At 48.9% G+C, this 16258-nt stretch overlaps 1 protein-coding gene across 1 annotated transcript in view; it reads left to right on the forward strand.

Moving 5' to 3' along the window:
- HSPA12A (heat shock protein family A (Hsp70) member 12A) overlaps window positions 1–16258 on the forward strand; it is an 82111-nt gene that overhangs the window by 39489 nt on the left and 26364 nt on the right. The window contains exons 2-5 of the mRNA XM_064269266.1: window positions 3936–4021; window positions 6168–6295; window positions 12560–12746; window positions 14819–14923. Of these exons, the coding sequence (XP_064125336.1) occupies window positions 3936–4021; window positions 6168–6295; window positions 12560–12746; window positions 14819–14923 (506 nt within the window). The remainder of the gene's footprint in view (window positions 1–3935; window positions 4022–6167; window positions 6296–12559; window positions 12747–14818; window positions 14924–16258) is intronic.

Consider the following 16258-nt stretch of genomic DNA (forward strand, 5'->3'; position numbering starts at 1 on the left):
TCGTCTTTAATCTTGTTGGAACTGCAGCATAGGTAATTCTTAAAATTCTCAGAACTCTCCGCTCTGCCTCTGAGCTACTAAAGCATTTTACTTTAATCTCTTACCAGTCTTCCCTCCCTAACTCCACAGATGGGTTTGAATTTTCTTTTTGTTGGCTTCCTTTTCCTCTTCCAAACCTGCACTATGAAAACATCTATTCCTTCTGGACTTTTGGCTTTGCCTTTTTCTTCTCTTCCCCATGTGCCGAAGCCAACCTATTTGTACTGAGCTATGCTATCACATAGGAGGAAGTAAGTTACAGGGAAGAAACTATTGTATTAGTTTTACAGAAGTATAAACAGGGCCACAGTTAATACCATTTGGAATTTCTTACTGTGGGTCATGGCCTAAGTATAATTGGTAGCCACGACACAGAGCAGATTCCTTGTACATATACCCATGCCGTGTATCAACTCTGCCATTTATTAGCAGGAAAAATCAAATAGATCATCAAAAATCAATAGATTAATTAATGATACTCCGCTGGCCCTTTTGTTTTCATTCCTAATCATTTACCCATTGAACGAATGATCCCTGGCCGTGTTGGGACTCTTAGCACACCAGAATTAAGCTTCCCACACACCTCAGGGATAAGGTATGCTTTCCCATGTTCTTTTCCCCAAGAATTTTTGAACACCACTTTGATGTCCTAAATAAGTGGAACAATACTAGCTTGAGAACATATTCATCACCATGGGTTTATGTATTCCCGTGCTGAATTGATGACAGTAACTGGCGAATTATCTGTGCTTTGGAATATATAGAAATATGGATGTGGGCGTGCAGGAGATGCATGTATCTGTATTAGAAAAATGTCACTCCTCCATATCTTGTATGCCGATCAGTTAAAGCATTGCACAATGTAGCTGAATTTGAGTTTTGGATGGAGAAAGTCCATGCAGTCCAACTGCTTCTAGGCCTGGCTGAGTGGTGAGCAAGTCAGATGATTTATGTATTACTGTACCAGATGTGGCAGGGAGGGGGGTGCAGGGAGAACCCAAAAATTATTGGTTTTTGCCCTCAAGTATCCTGGAGTTCCCTGGGGGCCCAAGGCATGTGCTCAGTGTGTGGCCTGACACATGCTCTGTTGCAAGTCCGTGTTGCAATGCTCTGAGCAGGGCTGAGTGATGGGATAATTAGAACCAAGCAGACAGCGGGGTGGATGGTTTGTCTGCAGATAATAGCTTGTTTGCTAATTGCCAACACCAGATTTCCCGGGCAATTAGACATTTGGTTTCTTCCAAGACCTTCTGTGCAAATGTGGACACATGGCTGCAGGCCTTCCAGGTAGCAGGTGGAGAGAAGATGCTCCCAGCGCTGCTGGATGGCATCTCTCTAAGGGCTGCCTCAGGGACCTTGGGCTGGGTGGGGCTATTGTCAACAGGTGGAAGAACCATCCAGCAGCGCCCCCTAGTGGAGAGGCCGAGCTCCCCCTTTCTTTATGGAAGGAGGTGCCCTTGAGCTGGGAGCTTCCAAACAGAGGTGATGGTGGAGTTTAGCAGGCAGGTCCTGGAGCCAGTCTTTGTTGTTGCTGGTTGCCGTCGAGTCAGTTCTGACTCATGGTGACCCCATGTGTGCACAGTAGAATTGCACTGCATTGGGTTTTCAGTGCTGTGACCATTCAGAAGCAAATCACAAGGCCTTGCTTCTGACGTGCCTCTGGGTAAGTTTGAACTACTAACCTTTCTGTTAGTAGTCCAGTGCTTAACCATTTGCGCCACCCAGGGACTCCTGGAGCCAGGCTTATTTTTCCAAATTCTGTTTTCAAGAGCACTGGGCCAGGATGCTAATAGGAATTGGAAAAAGCTTCCGAACAAGTTGAGTTTTTGCCTCTGAAATTACCTGGTTATTCACCTGTCTGCCAGAGGCTGGAATCGAACCTCATCAGAAGAGATACCATCAGCAGGCAGAGAGGGAGGTGACTGCCAGATTTGAGGCTTCACATTCACTCTTTCATGATTCTTTTCATTCCATCAGTACCCACTGTAGTGATGGTGTTTCTACCAAGCAGGAAAAAAAAAATCAGTAAAAACCTGGGATTAGAAGAGGCAGATGGAACCACCTCAAGTGCCCCCCTAGAAGGAGACAGGCCTTTTTTGCCATCTCAAATCTCTGGGTTTCTTTGGCTACAAGTATTTTAGCAAATTGTTGTTGTGTGCCGTCGAGTTGATTCCGACTCATAGTGAACCTACAGGGCAGAGTAGAACTGCCCCATTGGGTTTCCTAGGCTGTAACCTTTATGGAAGCAGAGTGCCACATTTTCCTCCCTTGGAGTGGCTGACGGTTTCGAACCACCGACCTTTTTGGTTAGCAGCCAAGTGCTTTAACCATTGTTCCACCAGGGCTCTTCTTTAGCAAGATACCCATTTTTTTTCAAACCAGGAATTAGCATCCCATCTAATATGTGGCTTTTGTAGGCACCAGTGTTTGGTTGTCTACATGGAGCAGGCTTGCAGAGCACCCCGTGGAGGGCCTGGTGTTTATAGGTGCCCAGTGTCTGGCTGTCTAAATGGAGAAGATTTATAGAGCACTCCACGCAGGGCCTGGTGTTTACAGGTGCCCTGTGTCTTGTCATCTAAATGGAGCCAGTTTGCAGAGCACCCCGTGCCGGGCCTAGTGTTTGCAGGTGCCCTGTTGTCTGGCAGTGGTGAGAGTGCGAAGTCATGCTCACAGCTCTGCCAGCCCTGCCAGTCCTGGGCAGTGGCAGGGAGAGGCACTTGTGGAGCTTTCCAGCCCTGGCCAGGGAGAGTGTGACTTCTCCTTGGGTGCTAATCCCTGGGGGAAGCCACTGAGCTCTGGCAGCATTCCAGAACAAATGTCTGTGTCTGAGTAATTGCAGGGGCAGTAGGGCAATCTACAAAATGGTGTTCCTGCTGCTAGCAAGCAGCCCTGCTACCGTTTGACCTTGTGTCTGTTGAGGGGCTCTGTCTGTAGGGGTCCAGAAATGCTAATCTAGCTGTCTTTTTGCTAGGTTTTTACTAATTGCATGTCAAAAAGCTTTAGCATCACTAAAGAGAGATGACATCACCAGGCTCCTGTGGGCCCTCAGGCCAGAGGGAGGGAGGAGGTGATGGATCCACCAGCCAAGGAAGCTGTTTTTGGAATTTGAACTGACATCCTACTTTTCTAGAATTGTTGTTGCTGTTAGCTGCTGTCAAGTCAGCCCCTGACTCATGGTGATCCCACGCACAACAGAACAAAACACTGGCCGGTCCCTGCATTATTCCTATGGTCGTTTGTGTGGATTGGATCTTTGTGATCCTTAGGGTTTTCATTGGCTGATTTTTTGAAAGTAGCTCGCCGGGCCTTTCTTCCTAGTCTTTCTTAGTCTGGAAGCTCTCCTGAAACCTGTTCAGAATCATAGCAACACGCAAGCCCCCACTGACAGACAGGTGGTGGCTGCCCATGAGGTGCGTTGGCTGGGAATCGAATCTGGGTCTCCTGCATGGAAAGGGAGAAGTCTACCACTGAACCACCAATGGGGTTATTAATCTTTTGGAGGTCCCACACCCCTTTGGGAAGCTGAGGGCTATAGAGTGTCTTCACAGAAAATGCACACAAAAATGTGCACATACTCGCAGGTGGCCACAGGCTCCTCTGGTCCGTCATGGCGCCCAGGTTAACAACTGGCTAGACAGAGGACTCCACCAGGTACAGTGCCTCGTGCTTAGCGGAGCCTGGAGGCACGTAGTGGGAGAAAAGGAGGCTCTCATTTGGTCCAGTTTTAAATGCCAGCTACGAGGGGTGCTGGAACAGACCCCCAGCCTTTATGGTGGGGCTTGACCTCACCTTTTTACCACCTTAGCTGGCTTTCTCAGGCAAAGCTACCCGGCCCCCTTCCTGCTCCTGGCTCAGCAGGTGCCCCTTTTAAGGAATGTACTTGTCTTTCCTTTCAGAAACGGCTCCCACATCTGCATATTCATCTCCTGCCCGGAGTCTGGGGGACACGGGAATAACGCCTCTGTCCCCTTCTCATATTGTGGTAAGAAATGTGTGTATGTGTGTGGAGGCGAGAGGGGGCTGTGCTGAACTACCTTTGCTTCTGGGTCGCTCTCATAGGACAGGCTACTGGGCAGCCCCTCATGCTTATGGGAAGAGACTCCTCATGCTTACGGGGAAGAGAATAAACCGAACTGGCACAAGCCTATGAGCCCAGACAAGTCCCTATCCCACCGTGGACCTGAAAATGTTGAACTTGTTAATCCTGACAATAACTACGTCTCATGTCTATGAGCACTTACCATGGCCCAGCCCCATGCTAAATATGGTAGGAGCCCTGGTGGCGCACTGGTAAAGAGCTTGGCTGCTAACCAAAAGGTCGGCAGTTCGAATCCACCAGCTGCTCATTGGAAACCCTATGGACCGGTTCTCCTCTGTCCTATAGGGTCGCTATGAATGATGGGCTTGGTTTTGGTTTGTAGATGCGGTTTAGAACCAGTGAGCTAGAGTCTCAGTGATACATGTGGAAGTTCATTTCGGCAGCTGCTGGTCAGCATCACAAACTGAGCCGTTGGTGGAGGGAGCTATAGGTCACCTGTGCCTGTGTCCTTTGTCACAGTGGGGAGGGCTGGGTCTCTAAGTGTGCAAGGGAAAGGGCTTGGTGCTTTCCGGGCTGACTCTGCAGGGCCACTGTAGCCAGCATCCAAAGAGCCAGCTTTCCATGCTGTGCCTGGTGCTTCTGCAGCCATTGATTTGGGGGATGATACAGGGTCGCTATGAGTCGGAACGGACTCCATGGCACTGGGTTCTGGGTATGGGTGGGCAGGTGGGAGCAGCCTTTTAGAGCCTCCACTGGGAGTGAAACAGCGGTCTCTGCTGGTGAACCAGTGAGACTGCCTCATTGTGACAGTGCTTTTGCCACCTGCAGTTGACTGTCCTGTTCAAAGTCTATGCCTGTGTAATTGCCTCTGCAACAGTTTGCCAGGGAGGCCTGTGCAGGGTTTTGCCAACCCTGAGAAGGGCTGGAGCTGGGCTGTTGCTCCCACTCTACCTTGGACTGCAAAAGCAGATGGATATGGTGGGGCAGCTGGTCAAAGAGCCTCACATGCAGCCAGCCACAGGATGAGCACCCAGAAGAAAGAGCGGCTTTTCTTTAGCGGCTCAGATCCCTGAAGAAGGCCCCCCTTGAGAACTTTGGAGCCACCACTAGAAAAGGTGCCAACTCGTTCTGGTTTTCCCAGAACTGTCCTGAGTTTAGCCCTGAATGCCCTGCACCTGGGAACTGTCCCAGTCCTAGGTAAACTGGGAGAGTTGGTGACCTGTCACCAGCTTCCTGAGGGCTCCCTGGAAGAGCTTGAGGGTTCACCTTCGGGTGCGTGGGGATGGGGCCAGTGTGAAGAGAGGCCGTGGGTGGGGTTCTCATCCGTGCTTTACCCAGGACATGCCAAATCCAAATTTTGTCAGTTTTATAATTCGGAGTTCCATAGGAGTTAAAAAAAAAAAAAAAAAAAAGTACACTGCTTTAAAGAAAAGCCTTGGAAACCTGGACTGGACTGGCCTGACCGACTTACTGGACAGGTGAAGGAAAGGCTCTGGGCCCAGAGAGGAGCTGGTCATGGCAGGACTGGGCTGGTCCCTGGTATGCCAGGCGCTGCTCTCTTGCACTTCCCTCTGTCACAGAGCAAGTAGGAGTACCTGTACAGGTACTGGACAGGTATAGGTACAGTGTAGGTACAGAGGGCACAGGCAAGGCACTCTGGGCAGGGGCTTGGGGTCTGCGCAGGAGCTCGGAGAGGGTGACAGGGGTGGAGACTGGGTTCCTCAGGAAACACTGGGCTTCCGGCCCTGCTGGTAGAATGTCTGTCATTAGCCATGCCCACTTGCAGGTGGTGAAGGAAGGAGTGGGCGAGCTGAAGGCAGGTGCCCTGGCCCAGTCAGCCTGGCCCTCCACTCAGGCTGGGAGATGCCAGCAGGCCAGGGCACCTCCCTGAGCCACTCAGGTGGGGGCCGAGGCTGGCCAGCCTCCTCCCCAGGGCTCTCCATGTGGCAGACTTGAGCCGAACGCCCTTCTGTCTGTAGTGGTTGTGTGGCTGGGCAGGATGGAACCACTGGGGGTGTCTCCCTAAAAGCCAGGGTTGGCCTGCCTCCCTGCCCTTCCTGCACCCCCGCGTCTCACTTCATATCTGCAGAACGACACCGACCCGAACGTCTCCGAGCAGCAGACGTTTCTCGTGGTGGTTGCCATCGACTTTGGGACCACGTCCAGTGGCTATGCCTACAGCTTCACCAAGGAGCCAGAATGCATCCACGTGATGAGGTGATGCTGTGGGTGGGGTGTGGGGGGTGGTGCTGGGGAACTGGAGAGGCGTTAGTCAATGAGCACATAATGGGAGGGCACCCTGGGCTCTGGTCCAACTCACCCAAACTCACTGTGCCACTTTGGGCAAGCCACTTCTGACCTCTGGGCTCTAGGTTTCCGGTCTGAAAAAGGATGATTTAGTTCTGATTTAGTCTGGGATGGGGCCTGGGCAACGGTGTGTTTGAAACCTGCCTCCTCCACCCCCACCCAGTGATTCCAGGGTGCAGCCAGGATGAGGGGCTCTGACCTAGAGTGTCTGTGATGGAGGTGACTGAGGCATGGGCTCAGCCACTTACTGTGTAATTGTAGGCAATTGCTGAACCTGGTAACCTCAGTTTCCTCATCTGTAAAATGGGGATGATGACAGGACCTGCCTTACAGGGTACATGTGCAAATGAAATGAGATTTCCTATCAAGTACTTGGGAACTCTGGTGGTGCGGTGGTTAAGAGCTATGGCTGCTAACAAAAAGGTCAGCAATTTGAATCCACCAGGCGCTCCTTGGAAACTCTACAGGGCAGTTCTACTCTGTCCTATAGGGTCACCATGAGTCAGAATCGACTCAACGGCAATGGGTTTGGTATGGGTTATCAAGTGCTTACCCGTTGCCGTCAAATTGATTCTAACTAATGGAGACTCCATGTGTATCAGTGAAGAACTGTGCTCCATAGGGTTTTCTTTCTTTTTTTTTTACTAATATAATTGGTATTTTATTGATTGTTTTGAGGTTCCGTACAGAGACATTATGAACAATGTTCACACAGTTTTTTTTTTTTTTTAATTGTGCTTTAGGTGAAAGTTTACAGCTCAAGTTAATTTCTCAAATAAAGATTTTTACACATTTTATTTACCCTAGTTGCAATCCCTATAATGTGACAGCACACTCCCCTTGTCCACCCTGGGTTTCCCATGTCCCTTCGACCAGCTCCTATTCCTTTTCTGCCTTCTCATCCTGCCTCTGGACAGGAGCTGCCTGATTAGTCTCGTGTATCTACTTGAACTAAGAAGCACACCCTTCATGAGTATTATTTTATGTTTTTTAGTCCAGTTTAATCTTTGTCTGAAGAATTGGGTTCGGGAATGGTTTTAGTTCTTGGTTAACAGAGAGTCCAGGGACCATGTCTTCTGAGGTTCCTTTTGTCTCAGTCAGACCGTTAAGTCTGGTCTTTTTACATGAATTTGAGTTCTTCACCCTACTTTTCGCCTGCTTCATCAGGGACTCTCTATTGTGTTCCCTGTCAGGGTGGACATTGGTGGTAGTCAGGCACCATCTAGTTCTTCTGGTCTCAGGCTGATGGAATCTCTGGTTTATGTGGCCCTTTTGTCTCCTGGGCTAATATTTTCCTTGTGTCTTTGATGTTCTTCATTCTCCTTTTCTCTAGGTGGGTTAGGACCAATTGATGCATCTTAGATGGCCGCTTGGTAGCTTTTAAGACCCCAGATACCACTCACCAAAGTGGGATGAAGAACATTTTCTTAATAAACTTTGTTATGCCAGTTGACCTAGATATCTCCCAAAACCATGGTCCCCAGACCCCAGCCCCTGCTACTCCGTCCCTTGAAGTGGTTGGTTGTGTTCAGGAAACTTCATAGCTTTTGGCTTAGTCCAGCTGTGCTGACTTCCCTGTATTGTGTGTTGTCCTTCTCATCACCTAAGATTTGTACACAGTTCTTAATGTACATACCAAAAATCTTAAACAGCCATGTCGTTCTCATTCTTTTTTAGATTCCAGTTACCTTCCAGCTTTAAATTTGGAGGCAAATTTTCCTTAAGAAGCTATCAAGTACCAATTATCTTCCATTGTTGATGAGCAGTTACATCATAAGTCCCACTAATTCACAGTTTATTATCACACACACTACACACTCAAATGGTCAACCTTTCACAGCATGTACAAAGCTATTCAGAAACCTGGACCACCGTGAGTACAGTGCTGACAGGGAGAACCATGATGAGGGGGAATACAGGGACCACTGGGAAGACGTGATGGATAAGCATTGACTAGACTTGGCTCCTTTCTCGCCTCTTCATCAGAGGCTGGATGCTCCTAGTCGTAGCCTCTCCATTTTCTGCAGGCAAATCTTTAGTTTCTTCGTTAGCCACTTCGGTGTGCTTTCCTTTTGCTCCCCTTTTCCCTTTTGTTTGTCCTTTTTTTGTCTGAAGATTTATCCTTTCCTGCTGCCTTTTTTGGCTTTGTTTCCACTTCTGCAGAAGCAGGTTTAGCTGACAGCTTCACTATCTCCTTCCTCCTGGGCACCTCCTCCACCACCCCTTTGGTCAAGCTGACCTTCCTCTTGGCCATCTTGGTGGGTAGGGTGTGTGCCAGGTTCCCGCTGGCTGCCACTTGCTGAGAGCCTTCATGAAGCTGGGCTGCCTGGCTGCTGCTGCTCCGCCCGCTGCCGGGGCTGCAGGGATCCAAGGCAGAACAGTGGGAGAACCTACCTGTAGGACTTTCAGTGATTGATTTTTTTTTTTTTTTTCTGAAAGTGGATTGACAGGCCTTTCTTTCAAGGTGCCTCTGGGTGGATTTGAACCCCCAACCTTTCAGTTAGCAGCCACGTGCATTAACTGTGCCTCCCAGGGATGCCCATCAAGTGCTTACGCATAGTAAAATGTAAGTAGAAAACCAAACCCACTGCCGCTGAGTCAATTGTGACTTATAGAGACCTTATAGGACAGAGCAGGCTTGCTCCATAGGGCTTCCAAGGCTGTAAATGTTTACCAAAGCAGACTGTCACATCTTTCTCTTAGAGCGGCTGGTGGGTTCGAACTGCCAACCTTTTGGTTAGCAGTTGAGCGCTTTAACCCCTGCACCACCAGGGCTCCTTAGCTAAGTAGGGAAGGTGATAGTTATGTAAGTAATGTAAGTAGGGAAGGTGATAACTTTTCCAAGTGAAAAGAAAGTCACGAGTGACAGTAACTGGAAGCAGAAAGCACCATGGATAATAAAAAGCAGCGTGGGGCACATTGCAGCTGAGTGAACCCAAAAGGCAAAGTTGCCTAGTGTCTCCTGGGGTGCACTCTGTGCTCCAGACTCACCCTTTCCCCAGTGCATGCTAGCTGCACACCAGCTCCACGCCCCCCTCACATCCACCCTGTCCACTGTGAGCGAATGTACAGGAGGCCTTCTGGTCTACCCCACCATCAGTCTGGCCCATGGCCTTCCCGCAAAGTCAGCTGCCCCTCAAAGCTTTGGAAGCCAGAGATTTATCATCCCAATTTGCCATTTCAAGGGATGGCTCTGAAAATGTGTTGTAATTGGCTTTGTAATTCCTTTGACTAAATAATTGCATAATTGAGTGATAGCTCCCAGGTTAAGATTTTAGAAATTTTTATAAAGTGCTGTTTAAAACACAAGTCATGAAAAAGATGATCCCCACCCCAGTCTTGGTGTAGGCCCCACCTCTCCTTTCGAAAACCAGATGAAGCTCAGCCGGAGGCCCTTGTTGTAAGAGGCCCCAGAGACCCTTGAGTGTCCTCTCAGCAGGTTATAATGAAAAGCCAGTTCTATTAGAGAACGTGGTGACAGCATAGCCCTCAGTTTTCAGTTGTCATGAGGCTGTGAGAGTTTGTTCTGCTGTCACCGACCCACGAGATGGAAAACCCGAACGGAAAAGAATACACCATTAAAAACTAGAGGCAGTGTTTATTGGTTTCTAGGTAGTTGGTCTCAGAAATGTTATTTCCACAGGATAGTCATGCAAGGAAAATAGAAAAGAAAGACAGGAAATAGCTTTGAACTTGCTTTGGGAGGGATACTTATAAAGTGTACTATAGCTCAGGGATGTGATCTTAGTTATTGCAGAGATTTCGGAGAGAGGTTACCCCTGAATTTTATTTCCACCAGAACACAGTAATGTAACCATGATAAAAAAAAAAAAAAAAACATACTGATAAAGTTATGAATGTTTCATTTTTTGAGAAAAGCTATGAGTGAGAAAGCTAATATGAAGGCCTCAACCCAGGAAGGGAATAAGCTCGTGTCACTGGCATAGTAATGAAAAATTCATTACTATTCAGTAAAGGAAGGCTGGGCATGGATAAGGAGCCCTGGTGGACCAGCAGTTAAGAGTTCAAACCCACCTGGTGCCTCTGAAATTTTGGCAACTTGCTCCCATAAAGACTATAGCCTAAAAAACCTTACGGTGCAGTTCTGCTCCGTCACATGGGGTCACTGTGAGTTGAAATTGATTCAATACCACCTAAAAACAACAACAGTGTGTGGTTAGTTTGTTCTTTACCCCTTTTTAAAAAGGGTTCCCTTCCAACCTCAAAAGAGCATTTCAGCATATTTAGGGCAGATACACATGACAGTTTCGAAAAATTAGACAACAAACCACATGTTTAATTTTCTTAAAAAAAAGATAATGTAAAAAAAGCTAATTTGGCCCAGCTATTTAGGTGGTACAAATGATTAACATGCTTGCCTGCTAAACCAAAGGCTGGAGGTTTGAGTCTACCCAGAGGCAACTTGGAAGAAAGGCCTGGCAATGTACTTCCAATAAATCAGCCAAGGCGGGGGAGCAGGGGATGGTGGTGGGACCCTATGGAGCACAGTTATACTCTGACACACATGGGGTTGCCATGAATCAGAATCAACTTGACACAACTGGATTTATTTATTGATATAATCGTAATAAAACTACTGAATATTTAGTAAGTGGCAGCCACTGTGTGAGCACTTTATGTGTAGTGTGTAGGCAGGTACTATTAATATCCCCATTTTACCGATCAGGGAAATGAGGGGCACGCCATGCCCCTGCACAGCACCATGGCTCCGTTCTCCCTCTGGAATGAGCCGTTACGCTTCCGTCCTCTCCTCTCTGTCCCCGAAGCTCTCTGCCCTGTTTGGCTTCTCTCACCTCTGCTCAGACCAGGGCAGAGCCTCCTTGTCCTGGCTCCCAGCCTTGCTTTATTAGTCCAGTCCCCACACCACTGCCAGTTTGCTGTCCTGAGCAGCAGCTCTGATTCTGCCATGCTTCTGCTCTAAAGCTTTTAGTGGCTCCCCATTGTTCACTGATTAGATCTCTGACACCTCAGGCTTCTCCCAGCCTGGTTCTAACCCGCCTTCCCAATCTCATTTCCACGTCTCTCATTTGTATTCTTTCTGTGACTCACTCTATCACTTGGCATTCCCTGTCCTTGCCTCTGTTCCCCTCCACCTCTGGAGCAGCCTGGAGTATGCTTCCCTGACTCCCATTACAGCACGCCCAGATCCTTCCCTCCTTCAAGATCCCATTGTCTATCACTTCCTCAAGTGTCCCCTGGTCCTACCTTCTTCCTACATTCTTCGATTTCCCCCTCCAGCTGGCCCCTCTACCTTCTCTAGCCTTGGCAGCATTTCTCTGGGCCTCTTATTTCCCATCTGGTAAGATAGGTATTTTTGCATTTGCTTATGCACTACTTATAACTTGTCTCAAAGAGGATTTCAGCCAGCTGTATGTCTGCTGGAGTCCTGGTGGCACAGTGGTTAGGAGCTACGGCTGCTAACCAAAAGGCCAGCAGTTTGAATCTACCAGCTGCTCCTTGGAAACTCTATGGGGCACTTCTAGGCTGTCCTATAGGGTCGCTGTGAGTTGGAATTGACAGCAATGGGTTTAGTTTTTCTTTCTTTTTTTTTTTTTTGGTATATGTCTGCTATTGAGTGCTTGCAAATGAAACAAACAACAAAATAGATTACCTGCTGCATTGCAGAAATCCCTGGGTGGTGCAGATGGTTAGTGAGCTTATCTGCTAAGTGAAAGGTTGGAGGTTTGAGCCCACCCAGAGGTGCCTTGGAAGAAAGGCCTGGTAATTGGCTTCTGAAAAAGCAGCTATTGAAAAGCTTGTGGTGCCCAGTTCTGCTCTGACCCACATGGGGTTGCTATGAGTCGGAATCCACTCACAGGCAACTGGTTGCTAGGTTGTAAGTTGGTTGAAAGCAGAGACATGGATCTTCCGTCTCTTTGTCACCAGCGCCCGGCACACAGTAGATGGTCAGTAAGTGTCGAGTGAGAGGATAAAGGCAGACCTTTGTTACTGAGTGAGAACTTGCCCCTTTTGTTTGTCTTTTGAACTGTAGATGAGTCTTGAGCCACTCACTCAGCCAGCTGGACTAGGCTGTATCTGTAGCAGCTCCTGTGAGCACCCACATCTATAACAGTCATGTGCACAGTAGGTGCTCAGGTCAGTGCTGCTTGGGTAACAGGGGTCTCATGACCTCCACCCTTTCCTTGGTGGCAGGCGATGGGAAGGTGGCGATCCTGGTGTGTCCAACCAGAAGACTCCGACCACCATCTTGTTGACTCCTGAGAGGAAATTCCACAGCTTCGGCTACGCTGCCAGGGACTTCTACCACGACCTGGACCCCAGTGAAGCCAAGCAGTGGCTGTACCTGGAGAAGTTCAAGATGAAGCTGCACACCACTGGGGTGAGCAAGCCTCGCCCCGTCCCCAGGTTCCCTAGATTGGAGAGCCAAGGGTCCTCCAGCCTTGCGGAGCTTTCCACCTTAGGGGTACTCAGGCTTCTCTCAAGCAGACATTGATGTCCATGCACTTGGATTTTAGAAACAACCAGGAGTGCACGCACTTTGTGGATACACAGCACTTGCTGATGAACATGTGGGCAGGGAGCTATGCAGCGTATTTGACAACTTGTTTGATTGGACACTGACTGGTCCGTATGGACACTGGCTGTAACTTGGGAGCAGGGTGCAGGGTGCACCCTGTTGTGCCAGGAGTTACTCTTTTACTTTCTGGGTTGCTGGGACATCAGGGGTCCTGAAGAAGAACTTGGGGCCTGGGGACACCTGGGGGGTCTGGGACAGTGGCTATTAACTGGCCAGTGTGGAAGTAACAACCATTACAACTGGTGCATCAGCTTTCTGTGCGAGAAAGCGTTTAGCTCGGGAAATCAAGTGCCCAAAAATCGGAGGTCAACTCTCAAAGCAACGCCCTCAGTTCTGCTCCCAACAAGCCAGTGTCCTGTAAGCTGGACCAGGGTGTTTGATGTCAACAAGTAAGCAAGCTAAGTCACATAAGCGGCTTCAGAGAAAAGGTGGGGCATTGGATAGAATTTTTTCAATTTAAATATTTTCTTCCCTCAATTTTCGTTAGCCATCTGTACTTAGAATAGAAAGTATGGCTGCAATGTTTAAGACCACGGCCGTTGGGGCCAGACAGCCTGGGTTGAAATCCTACCTCTGCTCCATTTATAATACCAAATCCAAATTACTCAGTCTCTCCATGCCTCAGTTTTCCCTGTCTGTAAAATGGAGTAATGATGGTGCCTTCCTCATGGTACATGGTAAGCCTTAGTCAGGTCCTAGCTTGTATTATTATTGCTTTCACGTGTCTGCTGTTATGTGCTGCAGATGACAGAACACGTCTTAATGGGAAGCTCAGCCACCAGCACCATCTTCCGGGGCTCTCTGTGCTCACTGGTATGGCTGGTTGGCCCTTTCCGATGCAGACGGCTTTCGGCCGGGTCTGAATCGCTCCCACTTCCCCTAATGGAGTTCAGTGCTGACTATCAGCGCGGCACAGGCTTCCCCTCCAAGCTAGGGGCTTCCCCTCCTGAGCCAGGGAGCCACCACCCAACAGCTCACACCAGGGGCGGGAGGCGGCTGGGCAGAAGGCATGAGCATGTGCAGATATGTCAGGAGGGTGAGTTTAGTAACTCAATACCCCTTCAGGGTCCAGAGGCAAAGCATAAATTACCCAGTCTGGATCAATCTGGAGTCCCCACTGACCTTTTTCCTGGCAGTAAGGAGCATTTTGGTTCCTGGAGACTTGGGGGTCTTCCTTTTGTGTTTTGCTTTTACTCTCTGCCCCTCCCCATCATCCGGGGACTGTCCTCATCCCTTTTAATGACCTCTGGCCCCCCCGGCACCTGGGTTCTCACAGAGCATCCTCCATCCAAGGACTGAGCTTGGCAGCTGCTCTAGCTTCTGGCGGAGAGAGGGAGGTGGTGATGCCGGACCCCCAGGGGATTAGGCAGCACCAGCCTTAAAACAGGCTCACTTCCATTTTGGTTACTTGGTTGGCAGCTTATTGGGGTATGAAAGCTTCACGTCTGTTTAGCATCATACACAGCTGTGAGGTGGCTGATTTGGGCTTCAATTAGGGGGGCTCCCAAGGGTGACTGTGTGTGTTCGTCTGTGGAGATAGTATGCAAATTTCATCAGGAGTGCTGCCTGCTACCTTTTTTTTTTCTTTTCCTGGTGCTGTCATTAACCCCACACCTCTGCTCCTAGAGGATCCAGGAGAGAGAGAGAGGGAAAGAGGGAGAGTGGAGGTGGGGGTGCAGGGTAGAGTCTCCCCCACAATAAGGGAACATGTGCCAGGCCCTGTTTGGGGGGATGCCTCTGTTCCTCAAGCATCAGGAGATGCAAGATGGCCCTGAGATTCCCCAGACCTCCACGTAGCAGCCCCCAAAGCCAGAAGGTGGGTCTTTCCTGCATCATCTTCTCACTCTCGTTCCTGACCGCCCCCCGCCCCCCAGGACCTCACCATGGAGACAGACCTGACTGCAGCAAATGGCAAGAAAGTCAAAGCCCTTGAAATCTTTGCTTATGCCCTGCAGTACTTTAAGGAGCAGGCACTGAAGGTAGGACTGATGGCAAGCGACTTTGCGTGGTAGGCGGTGGTGTGCATGGGTTGTCATGAGTCTGAGTTGACTCCCCAGCAGCAGGTTTTTTAGCTGATTTATGTCCTTCATAAGAGGGCTGGCTGGTGCTTGAGGGACAAAAGGATTCACAGAGGGCAGGGGGTTTGGGATGTTTGACCAGAATAGACTAAAATAAGATCTCAGAAATCACAGTAAACGAAGCAGTTGAGTTGTTCATGAAGGAAACCAAGTGAAAGTACCAGACATAATAAAAAACAAAACAAAGACAAACCCCTTGGCATGTAGTTGATTTCGATTCATGGCAACCCTATAGGTGGGGGTAGAACTGCCCCATAGGGCTTCCAAGGCTGTAATCTTCGTGGCAGCAGACTGACACATCTTTCTTCTGCGGAGCAGCTGGTGGGTTCGAATCAGTGAGGTTTGATTAGCAGCTGAGCCCTTGTCGTGTTCCTTTCCCTTCCAAGCTGCTTTCCGCCCACTGGCGAAGGCACAGCTTATCTAAACAGCCCTCCCAACAGCCGGAGGAAGAGCCTCCTTCATGTTCCCTGTTTCCAGAGCTTTAAATAGCCTGGAAGGTAATGGCGCCATGCTTGGAGCCATTCCCAAACCTGTCGCACAGCTCACCTGTTTTAAGGACCCCTGCAAGGAAGTAAAACGTTGTGATTAAAAAAAAGAATGTTTGCTTCATGTGGACCCAAAGCAGGGATGTTTTTAAAACACGTTTTTAAAAGAGTTTATTGATCAAAGAGGAAAGTAGTTCAGTGAGAAATTAGGTCAGACCCAAGATAACTATTTCAAACAACAAGCAAGATGAGACGCCCATCAGAAAAAGCAAAACAAATATTTGACCAGCCTATGACTCTTCTGAAGTGTGTCCGCAGGGCCGGTTCTGGTGCATATGTACAGTACTGTGCACTTAGATGTGATTTCAGATTTGGTTGGTGAATGTGGTGACAGGAGGCGAAAGAAGGGAAGGAAATAGTAATTATCAGGGATGTTCCCTGGACGAGGTTCTGAGCTAGATGCTCCGCACGCATTCTCATTCAGCCTTGCTAGTAACGCTGTGAGTTAGGTTTATTATTCCCATTTTACAGATGGGAGTACTGAGGTCTTGGAACATTCCAATGACACATTCGGCTCCATATGGACCTGGCAGAAAACTCTGATGCTTCTGGACCCACCTGTCCCACTTACCCATAGATGGGGCCCACTGATGTGATATATCTTTAACCAAAAGTGAAGGGCCACACAGTTCTTGGTTAGGCCATGCCATCCATATCATTCTCGTTCTGTCAGGAAAACTCCCCTGATAGG

Source organism: Loxodonta africana, chromosome 16, assembly GCF_030014295.1.
Source record: "Loxodonta africana isolate mLoxAfr1 chromosome 16, mLoxAfr1.hap2, whole genome shotgun sequence".
Taxonomy (NCBI): Eukaryota; Metazoa; Chordata; class Mammalia; order Proboscidea; family Elephantidae; genus Loxodonta; species Loxodonta africana.